General features: G+C 44.9%; 3 protein-coding genes across 5 annotated transcripts; 1 reads left to right on the top strand and 2 right to left on the bottom strand.

Annotated features, from left to right (window-relative positions):
• Positions 1-2,559: 2,559 nt before the first annotated feature.
• Positions 2,560-4,330, top strand: LOC124180791 (insulin-like growth factor-binding protein complex acid labile subunit). Its single transcript, XM_046566579.1, has one exon. The coding sequence runs from the start codon at positions 2,561-2,563 to the stop codon at positions 3,806-3,808; it is 1,248 nt and encodes a 415-aa protein (XP_046422535.1). The 5' UTR covers position 2,560; the 3' UTR covers positions 3,809-4,330.
• A 7,125-nt stretch (positions 4,331-11,455) lies between these two features.
• On the bottom strand, positions 11,456-14,598 carry LOC124180789 (UDP-glucosyltransferase 2-like). Of its 2 annotated transcripts, XM_046566576.1 has the most exons (6): positions 14,167-14,597; positions 13,531-14,021; positions 12,910-13,329; positions 12,601-12,832; positions 12,295-12,520; positions 11,456-12,222 (listed from the first exon to the last, which is right to left on the bottom strand). In XM_046566576.1, the coding sequence occupies exons 2-6, from the start codon at positions 13,981-13,983 to the stop codon at positions 11,940-11,942; spliced, it is 1,614 nt and encodes a 537-aa protein (XP_046422532.1). In that variant the 5' UTR covers positions 13,984-14,021; positions 14,167-14,597; the 3' UTR covers positions 11,456-11,939. The 2 variants fall into 2 exon arrangements, with proteins under 2 accessions (XP_046422532.1, XP_046422531.1); XM_046566575.1 differs by having other exon boundaries at positions 13,531-14,598.
• Positions 14,599-22,048: 7,450 nt separating this feature from the next.
• Positions 22,049-24,239, bottom strand: LOC124180795 (lipid storage droplets surface-binding protein 2-like). Of its 2 annotated transcripts, none has more exons than XM_046566587.1 (5): positions 24,112-24,239; positions 23,738-23,938; positions 23,140-23,540; positions 22,726-23,011; positions 22,049-22,630 (listed from the first exon to the last, which is right to left on the bottom strand). In XM_046566587.1, exons 3-5 carry the CDS (start codon positions 23,482-23,484, stop codon positions 22,401-22,403), a joined length of 861 nt encoding a protein of 286 aa, XP_046422543.1. In that variant the 5' UTR covers positions 23,485-23,540; positions 23,738-23,938; positions 24,112-24,239; the 3' UTR covers positions 22,049-22,400. The 2 variants fall into 2 exon arrangements, with proteins under 2 accessions (XP_046422543.1, XP_046422542.1); XM_046566586.1 differs by having other exon boundaries at positions 24,078-24,188.
• Between the last annotated feature and the right edge of the window lie 1,397 nt (positions 24,240-25,636).

The following is a 25,636-nucleotide window of genomic DNA, read 5'->3' on the forward strand; positions in this document are numbered from 1 at the left end:
TGATTTGTTAGTCAAGAAATTTTACCGTTTAATCTTGTATTCATCTACTGGGCGATATGGGTATAAATGCAGCAGGTGAGAAATGGAATTGCAAGGGTAATAAACTACGTTTTGTATATTATACACACACACATATTACGCACGTATAGGAAGCTCTGTAATTGCTGGGCATTCAAGAAAGTGCTTAATGAAATTTCACCAACGCGATTAGCTTCTCGCGCAATCTTTCGCTAATCTTTCCCTCGTAATTAGTCAGTTCACAAGTACATGCGCGTGTACAGGTTGCAATTAGGCGTGGTAAAGCCAGAGTTTGAAAATTCACGGTAGGAAAAAGGTGTTGAGGTGAGGAGGGGGGGGGGGATAGAAGGATAAGGAACAAAGTATCGCGAGAGAGTGGAAATACCCAGCTGATTAAGTAACATTGATAAAGTCACGAAGAAGAGAGATGAGAACCAAGGCTTCGACGTCATCTTCACGTGCAGTCACCCTGCCTCTGGTAGAGGTGGTGTACCTGGGTCGAAAAGGGCGGAGAGTGGAGAGAGAGAGAGAGAGAGAGAGAGAGAGAGAGAGAAGAGGAGGGAACGACGATCGATATCTGCGGACAGAAATTGCAGAGCTTGCACCGCGGCGTTCGCAGTAATTGTAGCATCTCGCTTTGACACACGAGGGTCTTTGTTAATTCCTCGACACTCGGGGTGCGAGCTTGTTGTTGGGCTTCCAGTTGCTTTCCGAAATCCACTGCAGCCGGTGCGGCGTCGCTAACGAGAGCAAACAGTTCCATCCGAGCTCCGTATAATAAACACATATATCCAGTTACCCAGGTTTTAATAAATTTCATTCAAACTTGCAGGACAGGTGAAAAGTTCTTCTCGTCCCCTTGCCCTCCCCCTCGCCCCCTTAAAGACGAGTAAAGCTAAGCGCCCTGGGCGTGTCGTTAAAAACTTGATTCCGAGCAGCCAAAAGTTACGTTGTTAAAAGTGCGCCCCCTTCGCGCAGGTGGGCAGCCCCCGGAGCTGTAAGTATAAGGGATACCCTCGGCAATCTGGAATACGGCAGAGGGTGGGGGAGGTGGATTCATATCGACGTCACTGGTTCGTGATAAAGTGGCCGAGGAGGACTTTAATTCTCCGAAGGCGGTGTTCGATCTCCTCAATTTAGTGCGGCACTGTCTCACAGGCAGCCCCTCCCATTCCAGCTATTTGCCGTCGAAATTGTTTTCGGATCTGGAAAGCGAAGGCAGGTGTGGGTGTTCCCCCGCATTTCACCCCGTGACACTTTTACAGCCGCGTAAGGGTGCCTCTGCGTTTACGATTTCTCGGAGCATTGCGCCCAGCGTCGCAGCGTCGCGGCGTCGCTTCGCTTCGGGTCTGAGCTGCAGGTCGTCGGTGGCGGGTTCGGTTGTGGGGCGCGAGAAGTCTCCCTTGCACCGAATGAAAATTTATATTCCACGCATTTCCGGTTACCGGAAGGGGCCTCGTCTACTCCGATACGCGATGAGCATAATACATGCCCGTACGGGAAGTGAAACTGCTGCGCTTTTACCGTCAAAACGATTCCCCCCGATCCCCCGATGCCCGGCCCTTGCCCAATGGAACTCGTCTTAGGCGAATGGAGAAAGGGCGGGAATGGGTGGAGGAGGGAAATAGGGACAGGTAGACGCTCGATGCAAAATTGACGAAAAGGAAAGGCGGACGGAATTTCGCGGTGGAAGAGTAGAAAACGCGAGTGAATTCGTTATTGGTCCACGCCTGGGGACAGCTACCTGGAAACGCGCGGAACAATGTATGTATCCGGAATAGGGAACAGGAGCTGGAACTCTGGAGGGAGCGAAGGGAGTGAAGGGGGGAGACGAGAACGGATGAAGAGGAAAAGACTCACTTTCGGGTGTTATGGCGAAGAAGCCTCGCAGAGACCCCGGTTTTCTCTATGCGTATGTATACGCGTCTATATTGTATATACATATATATATATATATATATATATATATATATATGTATATGTATATATACACACGTTCCGCGTGTTCCATCCTGCGAGACATGAATTTAACATCGTCGTGAATTGAATTACGCGCCGAACGCGGCGGTGGATGGGCTCTCCTTCTTCTCCTTCTTCTAGCTTTTGAAATACTGTAGGGGATCCTTTTCCTCCCAATGTCTCCGCGAGCCTCTCCTGATTTCCTTTGGGTCGAGGTATTTAAGCATCGGATATGAGAGGTGGCGCTCTTATTCCCGGGAATGAAACTTTTCCTTTCCAATAACACAGAATAACCGAGTTCAACGCATCGTCCGTGAAGGCTATTTTCGTCCGGTAATTTGTGCGTCGGAAGCCGCGGCCGACACCAGATCATCGTCGTTTCTCTTTCTCTCTCCCGTTATTTCTCTCTCTTTCTCTCTCTATCTCTCTCTCTCTCTCTGTCCAGCGTAACAGTAATTACGCGCCTCCGAGATACAGTGCCGAGCTCGTCGAGGTCAGGCGGGTCAACGAGATAACCGTGAGTCGTAGAACCGTAACAAGAGGCACAGCATTCCGGCTATCTCATCCATTTTAGTTTCTCGGAATGATCTACTTAACGCGGAGGTGTCGCTCGACCACATCCGTACCGTTCGCACTTCTGCCGTTGTTGCTGACGCTCTTGCCGATCAGCGAGCTACGGGCGAAGGGCGAAACGGCAATCACGACGGTCCGTGGCTACCGGGTGAACGTTACCGAAGAAGGTGTTTTGAAGAAGGTGACGGACGCGAGGGCGAGCATCTTGGACCTACGCAGAAATGGCCTTACCGGGGTCGAGGACGGGGCCTTTTCCGAATGTCGGAACGTCGCGGAGCTGCTGATGGCCGACAACGACATAGCCGATCGGCTGCGAGCCGGCATCTTTCGAGGGCTGAGGAACCTCCGGAAATTGGCGATGAACGGGAACTTGGTCAAGGGCATCGAGCCCGGCGCCTTCGCCGTGGCCGCCGACCTCGAGGAGCTTCACCTGGCTCGGAACCGAGTGGCCAGCCTGGCACCCCACACCTTCGGAGGAGCGAGGGGCCTGCTGCACCTCGACTTATCGAGGAACCTGATCGCGCGGATAGAGGACGGGGCCTTCGACGGACTCGGGGAGCTGAGGGAGCTCTACCTCAGGGGGAACCGCATCGGTCGAGTCGGAGAGGCGACCTTCCGAGGCCTCGTGAGCCTCCAGTGGCTTCATCTGGGCGAGAACGAGGTGACCCAGGTCGGTGAACGCGCCTTTACCGGGCTTCCGAGACTCGGGGGCCTCTATCTGGCCTTCAACGGATTGTCGAGGGTGCCGGTGAACGCCCTGGAACATCTGCCTCGCCTCAAGGACCTCTTTCTGGGACACAACAAGCTGGTGCGACTGCCTCGGAGTGGCTTCGCCGGCGCCGCTCGGCTCCGTAGCCTCGACATCGGGAACAACCTGATCGAGGCCATCGACGACGGCGCTTTTCTCGGCCTCGCGTCCCTCCGGACTTTGCGCCTGTCGGGGAACAGGATTTCCAAGATCCGCGTCAACGTCTCCTTCACGGATATCGTCGCCCTCCAGGACAGCCTCGACGAACCCGTAGTTTCCCAGGGTTCGTTCCGGGGGTTGAACAACCTGCGGAGTCTGCTCCTCGCCCGCAACCAAATCACCGTCCTCCCCTACGAGGCCTTCATTCAGCTGCCCAATCTCCGGTTTCTCGACCTATCCGACAATCGGATACACTCGATAAACAATTGCGCCTTCAACGGCATCGAGAAATACGTTCAGGTCAACCTCAGCGGGAATAACGTCACAAAAATTGAACCCCTCAGGTGCTGACCCGCTGTTTCCCGTATCGTTATAGTTTTCCCAGGACGGCGCGTTGTCTTTAAAAACATATAATACCGTCTGCCGGGTCTCGTGACACTTGTGGACGATATTCGTAAGGTCGGCGAAATTACCGCAACGGACACACGTTACGGGCTGAATTCCCGGTCTCAACTGAAATCGAGGAATAATGAGAAGGGGGAACGGAGGAGAAGGTTGTACGCGACCGAAACTGGCTGGTACGTGATCTGGTTGAGTGTGTCCAGCAACGTGACGTGTTTTATTACACGTCTCTTCGGTGGAATAAAAATGAAAAGAACGGTAGGTGAACGGAATAACAGGAAAAATTTATCGCACAAGTTCCGACAGCGCGTGACGCTTCTGGAATTATCCGCAATACCCGATGTAAGAACGTCGCAAATTATAGTTTCAAGTATACGTTACACAACGTATTTACGAACACTAATAAAGCCACATCGACGATAAAATGTAGCACATATTTTTTACTGTGGAAATAAAGTGTATCTCTCGTTATATCTTTCATCTCCTCCTCCTCCCCCCCCCCCCGCCTTCCTCTCTACACTCGACAAACAAAAAAAAAAACACCATTAACGACGTGAAATAAAGCTGTAGAGAAATTGTCAGATGGATTTTCGGTCAGTTGTACTCGTAACCTACCAGCCGGATGGAAACAAAGTTCCAGCAATATCAACTAGCGAATACTTTACCCGTTTTTTTCACCGTGGCGTTCAGACTTTCGTGCTGCGTACATATCTCGTTCAATTCAACGTCTCAACCTTCGCGTATTTATATTTAGGTAATCGAAGCGGCGATTCGAAGGAGAGAATTAACTGACCTTTAACTCTGTTGATCTACTACTTCAGCCGAAACTCGACGATTGGCTGGCGCTTTCGAACTCGTATTGACATAGCCAGCAACCACCACCAAGAGTGCAACGCGATTGCTGAAACCTTGCTCAGCGAATTCGGATATCAGGCACCTCGTGATATCCAGAAACCGCGATAGAAGTAACGTCTGTTCGATAATCACTCGAACACCTGTGGCGCAGCTTTTTTGATAGACAAAACGCAGCTTCAACGCTTTGAATCTAACATTATTGAGCGGAGGCAATTTTTATAACAAGATTGAGTTCCGTAGTTTTTGAGACCGCTGATTACGAATCTGAAATTAGATTTTGAAAATTCAAGTTGCCCGATCCAACATGGTGGACAAAAGTTTCAAGTTTGATCGAATACGGTCAAAAAACTCTATGCAGAGGATTTCGGGGTAGCCGATTGGATTCGATTATAATTTATGTAAAACAAGTTTACGTGTAGAGGGTTCACTTTCTCGGACATGAATTATTCATTCAATTTTCTCGATTTTTTCAATCAAATTGCTTCTAACGATAATAATTTACATTATACAAAGTTATTGGTATACTATCAGTAACAGCAAAAAACTGCCAAGAAATATGTTTTCAAAGTCCTCTAAATGTACGAAAAAATTATGTAAAATAGGAGGTAATAACACTTGCAACTGTGACTCAAAAGGTCAAAAGGAACACAATTGAAAGTTCATTTGAAATCGTTGTTTAGAAATAAAAAATCAAACCTTCTCCAGAGTCTTGCAAAAAGGAAACTGGATCGTTAAATCTCCTCGACATTATTTGATCGCGCGTGTATTTTCGGTACTCGATCGTATTTTTATCGATGACGTTTGACTCTCATTTGCAAAGCTGTCGGAGAATTTTGCGAATGCAATTTGGCACATCGATAAATCGGAAATTCTTCCGAGGATGATCGCTGTCTGCGAATTTATATCGGCGCTAAAGGAGTATAATTAACTGTCGCTATACACACACGGACATTAAACTCATCAACCAGACCACTTCCAAGCGGTATAAAATTCTGCTGTTGCTCGGTGCGTCAGTATACCGAAAGCCGGTGAAGTAGCAACTACTTTTCCCAACCTGCAGCGTGACATTTTTAGTAGCCATGAATTTTACCGCAGTCTTTATCGTACTTTTCGTCTTCGTCAATCTCTCCGAGCAGATACCAAAACTGAGTGAGTCGATGTACCGAACGAAATTCAGTACCTGCAGCTCTTGACGATTTAATCTAACGAACAAACTTTGTCTTAAAGTAAATTGCCCGCCCAATTCCATTGCGCATAAGGTGGAGAACGATTCGACATGCGAGCGTCTTGATTGTAACGGGCAGCCGGACACCGTAATGGGTATCGGGTAAGTGTATCCACTTTGCACTTCAGCTCGAGATTTTCGCATCACCGTTTGCTTGTTGTAATTAAAATTTTTAGGTGCGGTCTTTACAACTGCCCCCCGGGTAAAGACATCGGTTACAAACAAGAGGACCATTCGAAGGTGTATCCGGAATGCTGCGGCGGACCGATTTGCGCTGACTAAACTTCGCGCGTGTAAATCTGGAGAAAAATATTAATAGAGTGGCGAAATAACCGCGAATATTATTCTATTCCTATGACATGTCCTTTGTGCTTATAAAATAAAGTAGTACCCAGTAAGTTAATTTTAAAATAAGTCTCCTTTACCAATACAGAGTCAAATTCTTATTTGTAGAAAGTGATGTGAGTTCGCGAACTTGTAGCAATCCAATTTTTCGAATTATCCAAAATGAGGACAGTCGATCGGACGTTAATCAAAGTTTGTTTAAATATGCCAAGTAGGAATAAGCACCGAAGGTTTTTCGAGAGTCTCGCGATAAGTACACTGGATAATTGATTCTTCTCGGAATTATTTTATTTTTTTCTTTAGTACTCATTCAGGCTCGCATCGATATACATCACACTTATTACTCAATCGCGAAGCTAAGGAGCGATTACGTAAATGGAATCTGTATTTTCTCCGCCGATGCTCGCTGTTTACTACTCACACTCATCAGTGGTCGCTTATCGAAATCGTTGTTATCTGCATATAATTATTGTTACAAAGGGTGAAGTCACCCGTTTTGCCCCCTCTTTAATGATCTAGTAGTCAGCATAGATAAAAGACGTTTATAAACCTCTTATGTCTTTCAAAAGAATAAGGTTACTGCGTCAACCAACATTATTGTAAAAACAGTCTTGTTTCAGACTTTAAACGAGAAACACATATCTTGTATTAAAGCATTTTCACAACATCTTATTCACGCTCTTGATTTCTTTTGATTTGATAATTAAACTCGCGGATCCATATTTATTTTCCGTGACGTCAAAGTACGTTACATTATGTACAACGACTGTGTACATTGGACCATTCGGCTCATTAATCGTACCACCGCCGATTAGTATAAAATAAGTCCGCCGATGCTCCGTGCTTCGTTATTCACGTTTGATGCCCGGTGGAGAAGCGAGTACTTTTTTTCAACCTGCTACGCGAAGTTTTCGTAACCATGAAGCTTGCTGCATTTCTTGCCGTATTTTTCGTCTTCGTCAATCTGTCTGAACAGATACCGAAACTGAGTAAGTGACTTAACCGAATAAAAATTCATCCCTGCGCCTGCTAATTTATTATTTCAAACGAATTGATAAAACAGAAAATTAAGAATAAGATATCTCAACTTGAAATAGAATCGATCAATTAAAGTCAGTAGTATTGGGTTTGCGTATAATCAGTATCGGTTACAGACTAGATTCATACAAACGTCAGATCTTGTTCCGTGCTTTAATTTTAATTTTCGTTTTATTGCAAGTCAACTGACGATTTGAAGTGAATTTTGGCAGTAAATTATTATAATTATTAATTCCACTGTGCAGTAAATTGTCCGCCCAATTACACCATGCCCGAATCGATGAAAAACGGATGTGGGACTATGGAGTGTGTGGGGCCTGGCGAAATGCGTGGTGTCGGGTAAGTATATCGAATTTGCACCCCAGCTTGAGATTTTCGCATCGGCGTTTGCTTATCGAATTTTGAATATTTAGATGCGGTACTTATCGGTGTGCCGACGGTAAACAAATCGGTTACAAACAAGAGGACAATTCGAAGGTGTATCCGGAATGCTGCGGTGGACCGATTTGCGCGGACTGAACTTCACGCGTGTAAATCAACAGAAACACATTGATTGCGTGTTAAAATACCCCTGAATATTTTTTTGTTACTGTGACATTTTCTGTGTATTTACGAAATAAAGTAATAAGCAGACGATTAATTTTACGAATCTCAGCTTGGCTAATACCGGGCCGCATTCTTATTGTGCAAAGTAACGTGAGTTTTCCAACTTGTAGGATCTAAAATATCGTTCGGCATGTTCCTGATTTTTATTTCAGTGTAACGGATTCGTTGATGCAGTCGTCGAGTTGCCTAAATTGCATGCAGGAAACTGCCGGAGGGTATATGACGTCGGTATTACGCTAATTCTAATTGTTTGCACGTCGAGTGAAGTGACTTGGTCCGACGCACGACACGCGAAGCAACGGTGGTATACAGAAGAGAGCTTCTCTGACCGACAAAATGCGGCTTCAGAAGTGGATATCAAAGCTTGTTTGATAATGCTGAACAAAGATAACCACTCGATGTTTTTCGAGAAGTTTTTGATAAGTACACTGTATCATTAATTCTTCTTAACATTAATTGGATTGAGTATAATATTAAGGGGGTTTCTGATGCAAGAGCAGTATAAAATGATTGCTTTATCGCGACCCGACTATTTGACAAAATAGAATGAAACGGTATACATTCGAAAGTTCCAAATTTCTGATTTGAAACTAAGAAAAAAAAAAAAAAATTCAATCTGCTTCAAAGTTATGCTAAGCAGAAAACGACTGGCAAAACGGTAACCACGTTTGTAGGCGAACGGAATATCCGAAATACAAGAACAACGACTTGTTGGAATCGTAAATATATCCTCCGAGAGGATATTATCTTTGATAAGAAAAAAATAAAAATACTTCCGAAAGTCTAAAAAAAAAAAGTACAAAATCTGATGAAACAATCGCAGCTAGGTCAAATTTCAATTCATCAAAAATCCAAAATAAAATAATAAACGGAACAACACGTTAACAAGTCTCTGCTTGGCTAATGATGCGAGTTTGCAGATTTGTCGAATCTGAAATAACGTTCGGCGTATTGCTGATTGTCCATCTGACCTTTGCGTTGAACAAGTTATACGCGGAAAATCGCTGGAGAATAACATCGGTATTGCGTAAATCTTGTTTCGATGTAAAGTGAGGATAGCAGGAGAATGAGATAAAGATAGATGAGAGTAGGAGAATTTGCATGTCTCTCCGAAGAGAGACGCCGCCGCTAAATATGCACAGCTCGTTACCCACGCAGACTCCTGACCCAACACAGTAGCCACGCCAAGTGGTTTACTTTGCTAGAGGATTTAATATTCAAGTCCCCGCTATAATTCACTCCGATCTCGGTCCAATTGTCGGGAACGTGTGTGCAGTGCTTTTGTATACTCGTTCGTATCTCGTAAATGCAATTTTATGTAATTCAACCCCGATGCAGCGACGTAGTAAATGATTTTACGACCGTAGCCTTATACCTGTATTTCATAATTTCGAAACTCTTCGCCATGGGGTTGATGGGAAAAAATACGTAGCGGTTCTTTTACATTCGTAAGTAGTTCGCATCGTAGATTTAACCGCGGGTCACAGAACATTCGGATAGTTAACTCGACAAAGAGTCGGGGAATTAAGGGGGTAGCGTTTCGCGTCTCAATGACTTTTTTAAAGAAATTTATTTTTTCATAGTAAAATTTATTCAGTAATTTTCATACATTTTGCACATAAAACATGAAGTTATAAAATAATACGGAAGAATTTTTTCTCCGTACCTATTTGATCGTAAATCTCGCCCGGTGTGGCGGTGCGTGCCGCAAGTTTTTATCCCTATTTAAATCTGACTGACACGATATCTCAACTTTAAAGCATTCGAAAAGAAACAAACAAATTGTTAGTCATTTCATTGTTTTTTTTTTTTTTTTCTACATGGAAGAAGCTTGAAATTATTGAATAAACTTGACTATGAAAAAAAATAATTATCAAACGTAGTCATTGAGACGTGAGACCACGTATCCCCTTAAATCTACAGATCAGTCGTACAATTACCACGCAGCTATAGTTGCGGGAACCGCGAGGCAGACGGAACTCGGTTTGCATCGTTATACCCGTTAACTAAGTTATTTCATTCTGTTCGCGACGTGTACCGACGTATCCAAAGTTGCAAGGATACGTCGGAGTTCGCGCACTATGAGCGATGAACGAGTAATTGGGATGGCGGCTAACGGATATACCGGATGTTACAGCCCTCCAGAGGTTCTGTGGATGTGCCGGGAACAAGGCGACGAGCTCTATCCCTGAATAGTTGATATCCCGGTGAGGTAATATTTCCATCGCCCTTGGATCTTATGACGTATCCACCTCGACAGGTATTTTTGCCAAATTGACGTGCCTTTATATATCGAACGATTGAGGGCACGTGGTGAAATCTGGTATTATGTCCGTGGTTGAAATTTTATCATCCCGTGGACTTAATGTTTCATTTTTCCTGTCAGCGATTTGATTCGCGTGATCAAATTGGGCAGTTATAATTACTTAATTAGTATTAATTAACGGATATCGCCTGACGCGATTTAGTGACTAAAGATGGCTCCCGCAGTTTGGAATTGATTAAAAAATTTAGAAGAAGGTAAAAGAAGATGGTTTTTGAAAGTTAAGAATTACAGACAAACTGTAATACGTAACTCGAGATGGAGGGCGGTGTGCGATTAATTTATCGTCGCCAGGATGTTACCGCATGCGGAAGAATACAAAGCCGAGCTTTATTTGAGCTGACCGTTAAATTGCCCTGCATGTATTATGACCTTGCATAGTCCAGGAAATTATAACTTAAGCCGCTTTCCCACGTAACTTTAGCTGACCAGGAAATACGGCCTCCGCAAACCGGCTCGGCTTCGCTTCTTGTTGGTTCCCTGAAGCTGTTTCTGTCGCTTTTCGAACTTGTCGGGGTGGTATTTGTTCGAAGCAGGGAAGGGTGCGGAAAATGAGAGAGAGAGAGAGAGGAGCAAAGGCCAAGTTGTACCTTGAGGTTGTGCCGAGTTCGGCGAATAACCAACGGAATTTATTTGATTTTCCGAGAGAAAGGATCATAAGGAGTAGGTAATCAATAATTCGGAGGCATCTCGCATCTCTCGTATACCTCGGCCAAATAAAATCGTTGTAATAACGCAATCAATGTGCGCCTGTGGCTGCTTGCTGGATAGCTGCGGTCCGCGGAAAGGATGATGGGAGTTCCTGCAGAAGGTTGGAATACTAGGAGCGCCCGGGGCTGCGTAGTTCATTGCCTGCCGTTCAATCCTTGATTAAATATCCTGCGGATGGTCGGTGCTGCGGATCGTTCCGCTGCTTAAAATTCCGCGTTCAAACCGGCGACGAACTCGACTCGCCTTCGAACGATCGGGAAATTCCGTCGCTCGCTCGAGCTGTTGTTACAGTCCAATTTTATCCCTATAATGGTAATTAACTCCGATGGGGAGAAATGCTCGCGAATAGGCTGAGGCAGAGACGGACGGATATAGAGGAGGAGAAAAATGAAGGGAAAGAGAAGGTGTGAGAGAGGGGGAGAGAGAGAAAGAGAGAGCAGCCAAACACTTTCTGCCATCGTTATATTACTGGATTAATTGAGGACACCGCGCATCTTGACGAGCTGCTTATTCAACTCACATAAATCACAATTTATTCGACGAAATTACTGTGCTCTAAAAGTAACGAACTCAATCTCGCTCAACAATTCCGAGACGAACTTTATTCGGTTATTCAGATCTTTGGGCGGTGAACCAAAAGAAGAAAAATAATATGGTTGAATCTAAGACCGAAAGCTTTGCAAAAGCGAATTTGCGAAACTTTCCCCGTCTGTGAAGTGCCGGTGTGAGCTGATACGTGAATTCCATTTGTTAAGGACCCTGCATTTGATGCGGGTATCAAATATTTAGTTCCCGCTTGAGTCAGTGCTGCTGCACGAATGCGAGATACGAGGGCGAATTAATTAGAGGTAAGCGCGTTAATTATCACGGTCATCAGAGATCCGTGAGCGGTGTTGCAGAAATCATCGTAATTTTGGGGTGAGCTGTAACCTGACGAGATATTTCACCTTCCTCGCAAAGAAATTCTCCGGCCAATTTCAATTGATCTTCTTGTATCGAGTCGGTGCTTCGGTGCCTCTCACCAACAGGGCGAAAAGCTTCTTGAGGATAAGTTTGATCAAGTAAGCGGCAACAGCGAGGCCGAGAATCAGAGCGCCAAATACATCGAGCAGCGCTATTTGGAACCAGGACAAATCCATCGCCGGTGACCTGATAATAGATCCTCCGTGTCTGGCGACGTACTCGACCCAGAAGATCCCGGTGTCCAATGGGCTCATCGGACGGTCCCGAAATTCGGCGGAGATCTTCTTAGCAGCTGCCCTGAAAATCGGTCGTCGATTAGATTTGCGTAAAAGATCGACGAAGCCGCGCTCGCGCCAAGCATAATATTACATGTATGAGGGGTCACCCAGGACCTTCTCGAAGGCAGCGTCAATTTTTTCCTCGGTCAATTCGTCGTGGGCCAGCGACACAGCGACGTTCTTCCTGATGTAACGAGCTACGTTCAGAGGCTGATCGGAGAAGAGGGGCACCCCTATCATCGGGACGCCGCAGTGGACGGCCTCCTGGGTCGACATCAGACCACCGTGGGTGAAGAAGACGCGAGCGTTCTTGTGACCTGTGGTTGCGGCAGAAACAGAAAACAGGGAAAATCAGAGAGGTGACAAGCCAGCCAATGGGCAGGCCTGGTCGTCTTACAGAGAACCGCCAGCTGCGGAATCCAAGGACGGATCATCACGTTGCTCGGCAAACCGGCCGGCAGTTCGTCCGGCTTCGCTACTTTCATCAGCACTCTGACAGGCGCCAATTTTCCCAAGGATTTGTAAAGCGCGCGCAAAGTTTCCCCCGAAAATGACTCGATCTTCAGCATCGAGCCAAAGGATATGTACACGAAGCCGTCTTTGCTCCGGTCCAACCACTCTTGCAGATCCTGTAAGGACGCGTCAAACGTTCCGGATGAGAGAGTGAAACGTTGGGTACGTGAAACCGTTGAGAATGAAAACTCACGCGGGGCAGCGGCTCGATTTCTTTGGGGATATGAATTCCTCCGACTTCGACAACCGCCGCGGTGAAGGGCCTGACGCCGTTTAGACTGTAGTGAGAGTTGACGAGGATCAGAGAGACGTTTCTCTCGGCTTCTCGGACTCCGAGAGCATGCGGCCCGAGATGCTTCCTTATGAATTCGTCCTGGTCACTGGTGTGGTAGTAAAACTGCATCTTTTTACCGATCAAGTCCAAGGTGTTGGTCATCCGGTCCCAAAAGCTCATGGGCGCAATGAGACTTGAGAAAACTCCGGGCACGTACGCCGGGTTATCGGGGTTCGCCACGAAGTCGCTCGACCACGGCCACATCGGTGATGTAACGATTGCCACCACCGGGACCTTGAGGTGCTGACCCAAGGCCAGGAAACAGTGGGCGGCCAAGACCTCGGAAATTCGAGCTGAGTTAGTTATCGGTATCTTATTTATATAGTCTAATCACTCAGTAATAAGCGTATCTGTAAGCCAACGATCGTTATCTAAAAGCGTTCGAATTCTCAAGACGAATATTTTACTACCGTCCGTGTATACTTGAAGTCTCCGAGTAAAAATCGGAGACCGTTTGCGGAGATCAGGATTCAAACCTACTTCGCCGATGAGTAGATCGTAGGGAGGATCGTTCGGAGGGTTTTTAATCAGGTTCTTCAACTCGGGGTGGTCCATCAATTTGCAGAGTTCGGTTCCGAACATGGACGTGAGAAACGGCACCACGGGCTTATCTAGCACACTTGACGTCACGAATTTGTACGTCAAATTATTCTGCAACTTCGGAACCGAGTCGTCGGCCAGGTTTATTATGTCGTTGTAATTCTCGACCGGCTTCTTCAGCGGAAAATGCCCCACGACGTCGACCCGGTGGCCGCGATTAGCCAGCCCCTTGTTAAGTTCCTCGAACATGATCGCATGGCTCTTTGCGTTGTAGGGTAATATACTCAATATCCGGTACCCTCTGACCTCGGATGAGATCGATAAAATGAGGAGAAAAATCGTGAAACACAGCCGCTCTTTCATCCCAGCACTTTTACAGAACAGTAACATCATCTTTGACCATTCGATGTGGATTCAAGCGCGTAACTAAACTAAATTAATTAGCCAGATTAAAATTACTAACTAAATTAGCCAGATAAGAATGCCCCTGATAAGTCAGCCTTGAGTGTTGATTGCAGGCTTTAATCGTGCTTTTCTAATCTATAAGTAAGCGACGTAATTGTATCGGACGATTACCTAATCCGCTATTGCTAAACCACACTTCTTCACCTCGCAATCGGCCAGGGTTCTTGCACCGCTAATGAGACTGATGAGCGCGTGTATGTTTACACTTGTATTTTGTGAGAGGACTCGCAAGACGGCACCCGACGTGTCGTTGCACATGATTTGTTTTTCTTCTTCTCCTCTCCGAGATGCGGGGAAGGCAGTTGTCTTTTGCCAACGACGCGACACGTTTCATGTACACAAAGAGTACGGTGTGTTGCAATAGCAGTGACGTAGAAGCCGGTATACAATATTGACAAAAATGCTTTCTCATTATTAACTAGTACATCAGATCCAGTAAGTGATTTATCCGCCTCACAATCCAACAGAGACCCCACCCACGTGCCCGTATTTATGCCGTATACCAATCACTGGTGGCTGCGGGCGTTTCGCGTCCTCGACTGAATCGTCATTGTCTCACTTCCGAAGACGTTACCACGAAAAATCTTCCATACCCTCTCAGTGTCTCGAAGCGACATTAATCTTCGGTGTTTACTCTCGTATCTCTGACTGCGCGGAGTACAAGTTTAACTCTTTCACATAAATCCCTCGATAGCGTAGTTGCGAACGCTACAGCCGAGCCGCTTTTCATCTCTTCGAGAAGATTCTTGCAGCGGCTTTCGTCTTACGATCAGCTGCGCCCAAACGAAACGCCGAGATGCACCCGATATTTTCATCACTAAATGTACGAACAGCGGGAGTAAGAAGAACTGAGAGCAAAAAGTCTGTGAAAGGAAATAAAAATAAATAAAAATATCCTCTATTCACTATCCGGCTCTTTCGCTCGAGAGAATATATTCTTACCTACCGACTCCCACTTTATCCTCCCCTGCGTATCAAAGCTCGAAAGTTGCAACTAAGACTCTTTATACCTACCGCGGAAGGCGTCCGTGATTACTCTCTGCCGTAATTCCTACAACGTGCGTCGTTGTTTCGCAGGCAAAGCGGCCGGGTCTCGCGGTTATCATTTGTGAGGTCTTGACCCCACCGTCCTCGTCGACAAGAAGGCCGGGCTCATAAATAGGAGAGATTACAGGACGAGCTTAGCGATGCCGCGAGTCTTCGCCGCGTCCCGGGGATGTTGCGTAAGCTCATTATTTTCACAATCCAACAAGAAAGGAGTTTCCCCATTCCGGCCCGTCCGAGGGAACCCCTCAGCCCTGGTCGGGGCCCCGATTGTGGTTACGAATTCACGTCGCGTTTCCATCCGTCTCAGCCGACCGAGTCGCGGTCCGATTTCTTCTTTGACCCACGTACTTGATTTACACTTCCTCTTATTAGATCACGTCTGTTGGTACATATTCCGCACCGTCTCGACTCTCTTATCCTACGGGTCTCGTAGCGGAAAATTATTGGGCTTCTTTCTTTCGATTTTAAAACATCCGTACGCATAAGAAAAAAAAAGAAGGTACCAAACGCGCCACATTGGAAGAAACCATCTACGACAAAATTCCGACTTTCCAAGAATCTGACAAAATCTGGAATCTGGTATGTGAAACTTCCATTTTGCGAGAAAATAAGACTTTTTTTTTATCTTGCTGGAACGGCAAATGTTTGGAACCTTACGGATTCCGGGACAATTCCGAAGCCTGAAACTCCCTGTTGCGTTCCTTCGTAAGCCGCGGGCGTCCCGAACGAGTATTTCATCCCTCTTGTCATCCCCGAGGAAAAGCTCGTATCGGAGTTGACGGGCGTCATTCCTTCCAAGAGTCCGAATGGACAAGTTGTAATTACAGCTATTGCTTTCCTGAAAATTGTAACGCGTGCCCGCATACAATAAACAGGATTTAATGCCTTGTTCCGGGCTTAGCTTGCAGGCGTCGCTGGAGGTTGAATTCCCCCGCAGGAACCGGGCGCGTTCCCTACCCGAATAATCTCGCTATTAACAACATCCCAAGAGAACTGTTTGCAACGTTAATGATCAGCCCGACAAATCCAAAGGTGAAACTCCGGCACTTCCCTTTTTGGAGACCGCGAAGAAACTCTGGCTGGTCAGCGAATTACAAGTTGCGTATATATACGTATGGGGCATTCCACGCCAACTCAGTAAACGGTTGACAATGACATTTTTTTATTTCACCATGAATTTTTTCTACGTTAAAAAATCATAGGGTAAAGACGTGCGAGTGAAAATAACGTGAAATTTTTTTTGGAAGCCTTTCGCGAATCGTACCAACGTATAAAAAATTCTGGATGTAATTAAAAAATGTTACGGTCCACCGTTCACTGAATTGGCGTGGAATGCTCCAATACGTATCAGCATCCATCCTCCGGTAAAATATATTATACCTTCTGCCCGGATCTTATCGAATCGGCAGCACTTCACTCTCTCGGCACATCTTTGTGGTGATATTTTCGTTTCTCATACGTTACGTCATTTCTTTTACCCACGCCGTAGATCGAAAAAGAGGATCGGGTTCATCGGCCTAAACGATTCATCCACTACCGTAACGATAATCGAGTCCCCGTACACACATTTTCAGTAACGTTGTACAGTCCAGAAAATACCTAGTTCGCAAAGTTGTAAAAAACGTAAAAGAGGTTTCAGAGAATCGACCGCAACGACCGCGAGTCCCTAATGAGGAATAAATTTTTCTTTTCCGACACTCGTCTTTTACTAAATCTCGTGGCTCGGTTCCTGCAGCTGAAACGAATTAAGGTTTGAATTGCAGCTCGCAACTTGAGGTATAAATAATCACTCAAATTACCTGCAAACAAATTGGAATTAATTTTGTGGAATGTAAACTCGTTGTAATCGCACGTTGATGAGTATAATGTCAAGGCAATAAATACCTTCCTCGCGAATTAAGGGTTTCTTAACAATTACCCGCAGCTGCGAGAGAGTCGAAATTCAAGTCGAACGTCAGTCAGCATCGAGGATCGATTTTCGGAAAAATAGAGTGTGCCTCGTAAAACCTGCGAGACGTTCGTACTCCGATTTCGCAGGATAAAGCCACGTCGTTTGTGACTCTGAGGGATTACTTGTCCCCTGGCCATCGGCCTGCCCGGAGACGCACCTAATGCTCCTCTGAGCTGGGCTAAAGGCGAAGGGACGAGTCGGCGGAGTCTCGGAGTGCACCCTGGGAATTCGGTCCTGTATATCGACGGCGGGATAATAAGAAGAAAGGAAAGAGAAAAAAAAAGAAGAAGAGGACGAATCGTGGACCGAGGCGTTCTAATTACCGCGTAAAAAAGTGTGCTTCGCGGAGAAATTCAACATGGCGTAAAAACAAGAAAAAAAAAAAAAAATGGAACGGAAACTAAAACCCTGCTCATTTTCTATCCCCTCGACAAATTTCAAACTCGCGCAGGCGGGGGCTTAACAAATTGTAGGGTAATTTTTTGTCCCTCCCCGCGCGCTGATTCGCTCTACCGTGATGGAGTGAAATGCGTTTGACACCGATTTACACAGGCGCGGATATTCCGGGGCACTCGATTGTGGAACAGGACTCGTACAGTCGTCCGGATTGTCCTGTCAAGGGGTTCGCGATCGCGTGGGAGCGGTGAGATATGTCGGGCGTTGACTGGCAGGAGTGGCAGGTTCCGATCAATTTTTCACCATCTCGTTTTTCCCCGTCACGATATTTTAACGCAGGCCCGAAGGAAAATCCCATCTCAATGCACCCGGGATGCAGAGGCGAGTCCGTCGGACGCCTATCGCGAGAGTTTAATGGTGCGATGAATAATAAGCTGGGCAGATCTTATCCGTCCCACTGTCAACACCCGTCTAATATCAGCGTGAAACGTGGCGGGTTAATTGCAGGTGCAGGAACGAGCTCCGGGCTTAACTTTAAACGGAATTTTTCAGGGGGCTTAAACGCGTTCTTACCCGCTGATGGATTTTTCTCACAGGCATTACGGACAACAATAACGAGGAAATTGCAACCGATCGCAATCTCTCTTCTCACGCCGCTGGTTGTCCAGGATTTCGTCTCGGACACCGGCCAAGGGCCCGATGTCCTTTCGCCAGGCGGGGCGCGGCCGGCGCGGAATGAAGACGAAATAACGCGGCGTAGTGCGGAACGGTGTTGCCCAGGGTGGTTGCGAACCCTGGGCGTGAAACAGGGGGAAGCACTTTTCATTACGCGTTGTTATACCTGTGTACAAAGTCGTACGTATACCTATAACCATGCGACCGAGACACAGCCGGGATAATGGTTTGAATTTCCCAGCTTTGCGAACCTCGAGACTCGAGTTGCAGGTACGGGGGTGTAAGTTAGGTACAAGGTATCTACATCCCACCTGCCGACCTGCTCGTTAAAATTTTCCCGATGGTGAAACGCCGATTTGAATCTTTGTTTCGAGGGAAACGCTCGCCTTTTAAAACGCGATGGCGTCGATTTCACCTTCCGCCCAACGCGACACGCGTTCTAAATCTACAACTTTGGGGTGGGATAAAGAAACGAGCCGAGCGAGCGAGAGAAATGGGCCAAGTAACGCCGAAAGTTGTACCTGCGTCGCAACATTTTCTAATTAAAAGTAAATATAAAAATCTCTGCCGTGAAGTTCGTGTCCGGGGGTCAAAGAGGGTCGTTTGCTGCACCCTCTTGGCGGCGGCCAACTTTTTCGACGCATTTATTTTTCACATCGACGTAGCGCGGCAAAGAGGTTGCCTGAAGCAAGACTCAGGTGAGAGCGCCACGTGTAGATGAAAATAAAAAAAAAAAACAAAAAAAAAAGAAAACGAGGGTGAAAAAAGGAGCGGAAGTTATTTTTCATTTTCGTTTTTTTTTGTTTTTTTTCGTCCCCCAAAATAAAACTAAACTTGAGAAAATTACCGGAATAAAGATATTGATGTATTCACCGAAACGCTCGGCGGAGTTCTTCTGCTCACTTTGTTATTACTAGAATGATGCTGAAATTTTCTTTCGCCAATTTTTATGAGGGCAGCTTTTTCAACAAACTTCAGAGAGACAAATTTCGATAATCGTATTTCGATCTGCAGTGCTGTGGAGTTATTTTTTTCTGCCGACGCAGCTGGGTAATCGTAAGAAGAAAAAGAACAAGAAGAAGAAGAAGAAGAAGAAGAACTTGTTTCCTACGTCAAAGAAGAGGAAATAGATTCGACGAATTGCGATTTTCGAAGAGAGAAAATTGATCCCGTTTGTAGAATAAGTATCTCAAAGATGCATGTGTCCGCCTGCGTCTGCTTCGGCAAAGTGGAAAGTACGAGGCAAATGTGAGCCGGTAAACAGGAATATATAGGATACAAGGTAAAAGGACGACGGCGGCGGACTTTCTTGAGAATTTCGAAAATCTCATTTGGCCAGTTCCAGAGTAAAAGAGGGATCGAGGCAGACAGCGGAGCGGAACGAAGGAACGAATTTACCTCGCCTCGTGGGCGACTCGCGATTTATTGAACAAAACTTGCATCGCGTTATAATTTGCATTGCAAATAAGAAACGCGAAAAGACGGATGAGCTTTTTCTCAAAATACTTTCCATTAGGAAGAAATTGCCTCCCTGGCAGCTTAAGGGCGCAACGGGGGGTTAATCACTCGTCGCTTTTACGCACACCTGATTTCGAGATTACAACGATTTCAAAAGTATTGAAAATATTTCAGAGATTTCGAAAGATAAGAAAATGTTTCAAAATATTTCAGAAGACTTCAAATGATTACAAAAGGTTTCATATGATTTTAGAGGATTTCCAAAGATTTCAAAGGATTGCTAATAATTTGAAGAGATTTATAATAATTTCAGGACATTTTAGAAGATTTCAAGGATTACAAGAGATTTCAAAGGATTTCGCTAAAATTTCCAAGGTTACAAAAACTTGCGAAGATTTCCAAGATTTCAGGAGACTTCGCAAGATTTACGGAAAGGTGTACACCAGATTTCACGAGTGATTAACTCCTCGGGGCGCGTAGATTTTTTGTTAGGACTGATATAATTTCTGAAAAGAATCCGAAGCTATGGAACCGTAGTGCCAGCAAGGCTTGCTGCTGTTACTGCTGCACTACCGCACACATTGCACTGCAAATTCAAATGCGACAGCTGCTATTTCACTTCCAGTGCATTAAATCTGCTACCGCTCACCGCCGCTTTCTGCCGTTCAACATTTTGCATGATTTCACGTGTCGGTGGGCTTCACCGCATAATAAGCAGCGGCTCCGCGACGGTTTTAATTATTATACAGGGTCGTACGCTGACGAGATGAAAAAACAACGCAACAAGTAGAAAAAAAGGAAAGACCGAGCGATCGCGAAAAACAAGGGAAAAGTTTTTCTCGTTTTTTCAAATAAATTGGAAGAAGAAAAAAAAAGGGTAATAAAGAAGAAACACGTGATCAATCAATTTTTCGCAAGCATCACCGACGCGCGTATTTTGTCTCTGGTACATTCGGTGCTTTCCGTTCCAATTTAGCCTGCGTCCACATTTCTATTCCATTACTCAGTTAATCCACTATACGTGTACCTGCTTCGCATTTCTTCCTATAAGACCGGTGTACAATCTCATCGACGGTAACGGTTACGTAGGGGATGAATTTGTCATCCCTTCCAAAGTTCACTGCCGTCCAATATTATACCTCTGTATCAGTTGCACACACTGTGGGTAGCAGCGGTGCATTAGAGGGTTGAAAATTATCGGTTAACTACCGTGCGTTATACGTAAGTACATACGCAGGTATTGTACGGTGATACCTGTACAATACGTTAGTTGCGTGTACGTGGTGCGCGAGCGTAGATATCGGCGTGTTTGTGCATTTGTACGTACGTACAGGGATTTGCAGAGTGCGGAGGAAATTCGAAACGCCGCATTAGCGACGAACATGCGGATGCTGCGAGGCGCGTTATGAGAATCGAACGACTGCGACTTCGCGTTTAATGCAATGTTTCGTTTAATAAGAGTGGTAGGATTATTGCGGGGGGCGGGGTTGAAGTTCCAAAGTTGAAAAGTTCCGAAAGCGCTTAATTCCGAATTACTTGCCGGAGTAACTTGAAGTTGAGAAATCAAACTCTTGCGAAACAACGAAGTTTCGAATGGCCGGAAATCCGACGGCTCAAAGTTCCGAAATACAAGATTCCGAGAATTCAAATTACGATAGAGCAACGTTACGAAAAGTAATGTTCCGATGGAGAAAATGTCCGAAAGTTAAAATATACTCACGCAACGTAGTTTAATCAACGAGTGGGTGTGAAAAATCAGAAAAACCGAAAATCAGATTGATCGGATTTACGAACGTAAAAATACCGAAAATCCGAAACAGAGAATGATCAAAGTGGCGAAATTTCACACAAGTGAAAATCTTGGATCATTCGGAATTTCGATGCTGCAGATTTTTAAATTTTCTTATTTTCGCACTTTCGGAACTTTCAGCGTCGGGTTTCGGCCCATTCGAAACCTTGACGTTTTGTAAAAGACTGATATCTTTACTTTAATTTTCGCCGTAAAAAAATTTGGCGCTTTCGGAACTCTTCAAATTCGGAATCTCAACCCCACCCCATTACGGGTCGACGACAAGACTGTATTCTTTTTGCGCATTTGTCGGTTTACCAACGGATCGAAATTCTCCCAGAACGAGCGACGTTTGCAATCCTCCTTGAACACGTATTTTAGTTTTTATATTTCAACGATTCTACACGCGACATCCTCTCCCGTCATTCTTCGTGACGTCTGGCGCATCATGTATTCTAGTCGAATATTGCCTTGTGGTTACATGTGCCCTGAATCGTTGGATTCTGATTGTGATTGACGCTTGAAGAACGGAGCAGGCGCGCTCTTGATTCTATTAGCAAATCCCCTAACGCGTACGTTCAAATCTCCGTAAACTTCACAACGGCGTTACGCGTCGTTTCGAAACTTTACAGTTCTTGACGTTTTCGAACTCATAGTCGTTTTCCATAATGCAATAAAATATTTGAACTTTTATTAGAAGAATTATATTAAAATCATGTTGCACAAGCTCAGTATTTTGAATCACACACACGCATACGTGCTACGTGTAAGTAAAAAAATAAAATAAAAACCGACGAGTATTTTTCAAAACATTAAATAAATAAATGAATCAATAAATAATACGACTGTAAGGGTCGTGGGATTTCAAAATGACTTATGGCCCACCGGTAATCCGCGGATTTGCGAATTTCCGAGAAGGCACGTAGATGGGGATGGAAACTTATTTCTCGTCACAAAATCGCCCAGTTCTTTTATCCCCGAGCAGACGAGTTAAGAATTAGAATGATCAAAACGGGACGGTAATAATTGTTAAACAGAATAGTTGAGAATCTTCAAGAAAACTGTCAACAATATTTCTAATACTTTAACGACTTGTATGACGACTAGAGCGTATAAAATAAGTACGATTATTTCGATCTTGTACATATGCTGTAATTTGTCCATAAGGGCAAAGTAGATTCTGCGAGAGGCTCTGCTGCTGAACTCGCTCAACCTCAGCATCGTGTGATGCAGATTGTCGTGCTCCGTGCACCCATCGTCTGCAAATAAAAATAATTCATAACAGTTTCCGAAGGAAGTTACAGCTCGTTGAGGTTCAAGCGAGGCTCGGATTGATTCAACCGCCGGCTTTTACCCGCGTTATAGAAATCTTCTTCCTCTGGTGCCGGCAAGTACTTGTCTAAAAGCAGCTTGGCCATCTCGGTAGTATTGTCTACCGTTTTCAGTATCGTCACGCCGGTCTCGGTAGACATAAATCGGTCCGCTTGTTCCCAACTATACATTCTCAGATAATGCACTTTGTAATGTGTGCGAATCTTCATAACGCTTACATAATCCTCAGTTTCCTCCTTCAGCTCCTTCAGAGTTCGAACCGCCGGCCTGATACTCTCCAACACAATCAGCTTAGTGCGATCGATGATCTGAAATCGGAAGAAAGCAAATTGTTGAGAATTGGTACAACTAACGCTATCGACGATTAAGAAACTTGGATAAGGTGGAACTGTTACAAATGAAGGCAGGCATAATAATTATACCGAATGAACCTCACTTGCTTCGGGTCTTCTTTTATGATGGGTAGTTTCACTTGGACAAAATTAATGCCTTGACACAGGGTCTGGTCCAAATTGAATATGGGTTTCTCCATGAGTCGAACGACGGGAGTACAAGTTTTTTCAACGACGAGACAGACGACATGTTCGACAGTATCCAAGGCGCGGTGAACTACGGTGTTTGCACCTTTGACACGGCTATAAATTTGTGCCGACTTATCCCAGAGATAATGCACGCTCGGTATTTCCAGCGCTCTATCCAATGCCTGAATTTTGTAGGACCCAGTCTTTGTCGTCGCCGTAGACTCCTGACATCCTGCACTTTTTTCCCAACTACGATCCATGCTTCTGTATGGAAGCGTGCCTTGATAATTTTCACTGTCGTTAGATTTCTCGGCGCCTTGAACGGAGAACAGACGAATGTCAACTGTGAGTAATACGCAAAACTACAAAAGGAGGAGTATTTCGTAACGTGTATCGCCGGTGACGAAGCTTAGATCGATCGAAAGTAACTTAAAATTGAAAATACTCCTAGTCACCGATGATAAAATTACAAAACACCGGCCTCGTTTATTGGGCTGGTTTCTCGTCACTCACCAACTGAACTCTGCCTATGGTTCGACAGATCTAATGTTCCTCAAGTTTGTTTTATCTAGCGACGTAGTCCGACGCTTCTGTACCTTGATCTCTGACGCAGCTCCTTGCCGACAAATACGAATTTTTATTCATTGGGGTTACGGGGTTTCCGCGTCGCGTCGGTTCATCGATCGCCCGCCCACGCAACGTCAAATCTGTAACCTACAAATTTATGGTTAGCCTCAACTCGACGACGAATAAGTGACGAGGACGGCTTTGCGATATCTGCAAAATCACTTTTCGAACTCCTTATTTCACTCGAGATACTTTTAAACGTTATCAGAAAATCTCACGTACTTACATTTGCGTAAAAAATTTAAACAGTCAAAACTTACGCCAATCCTGCATTGTTGTTTTGACAGTTCGGAAATGTAGCGATGCCAAGTTACCTCCCAGTCATGGGAGACGAATGTCTAATCTAATTTGCTCTGCCTACCGACAGTGAGTGCATGACACGTCGGTGGCATAAATACGTTACCGACAACTTTCGTCGTCGCAGATTAGTTCCAAAAACTTTGTCAGAGGACGCCGCCTTCCCGGTTTAAATTTAGCCGCGCGACAGTTGCAGCGCTACGTTCAGACCATTCAGGGTATTCAATTCAATAGTGCTTATGTCGAAACTTGCGTCCCGAATTATGTATTGCAATTTTGTACGCAATTTAATAGCTTTTCGTAATTAAACTCGATTGCAAAGTCAGCCTTGGTAAATGATCGTTGAATAAATAGTTTAATCTCACAAAGGTTTAACATCACGTGGTATGCCTGCCTGTTTTTTTTTTTCAACATTCAACAAATGACAATCGCGATTTGACCGTTACGTATCGTGAACCGACTGCTTACAGAGAGACTAAATTCGTGAATATTTTTGGTATATTTGTAGCAAAATCATGTTCTAAATGTGCTATTCACTCTAGAACGTATCGTTTTCAATTCGTAGCTATTATTTAGGGCGTGAGAAGTGATTTGTGCGTGCGCTACAACGGCTTGACCGGTATTCTTCACAGGCCGCGTGTAAAGTTGTTCCGGGTACAAATAAATGGTAAGCGAAACTGAAAGTGTGCTGTAGAAACAACAATTACAAACCCTGCGACACTGTGTAACTGTTATTTATAATTTTCAACAGGCATCTGCGAGTTCGAGCGACTTTATACACGTCGGCGAAGATCATCACCGACGAAGCCTATAACGCAAGCATTGGAGTCGACAATGAGACCTGATCCGCAGTCAGACGATTCTGAATTTCGGAAACATCGAGTGGTCGGTGAGTTTCGCATGGGATATGTTCAAGTATCAAAACGTTGTGCGTTTTTTGCTCGTAATTTCACGAGTGAACGGTTGGTGAAAATTTTTCACCTGACGACATCGCGACCTTACGATTTTCCGAATGAAAGATAAGAATTTTGCCAATTATTATTTTCACGATGGGAGCAGATTGTCTGGTACGGCGATAGGAATTTTTTTCAGATAGTAGCACTAATGCCCACTAAAACCTCGCGGTTACAGATTAATTGGAACATTATTACTTTTACAATAATTATATATTGGGAAAAAAATATTTCCATTTTAATAAGAACCTTTAATTACAATGCGTGATCTTAGAGTTGAGGTGAAAGTAAGAAAAAATTAGAATTGTTTTTAAATTATTTGAAGTTTATTTGGGGGGTGGGCCGGAAAAAACTCGTCACCACTCTAAATAAGGATAACCCTAATGACTTACACCGACAAGCTACGAATAGCTCGTGGATCCTCGTGTAAAGGAAATTTAATGCAGAGTAAAATTAACAGAAATATTCAAATGAGACGTTAAATTGGTTCAAAAGGTTAGTTTCTTTTGGTGATTCGGAATGAAATGCCTTATTG

This window comes from Neodiprion fabricii, chromosome 4 (assembly GCF_021155785.1).
Source record: "Neodiprion fabricii isolate iyNeoFabr1 chromosome 4, iyNeoFabr1.1, whole genome shotgun sequence".
Classification (NCBI taxonomy): Eukaryota; Metazoa; Arthropoda; class Insecta; order Hymenoptera; family Diprionidae; genus Neodiprion; species Neodiprion fabricii.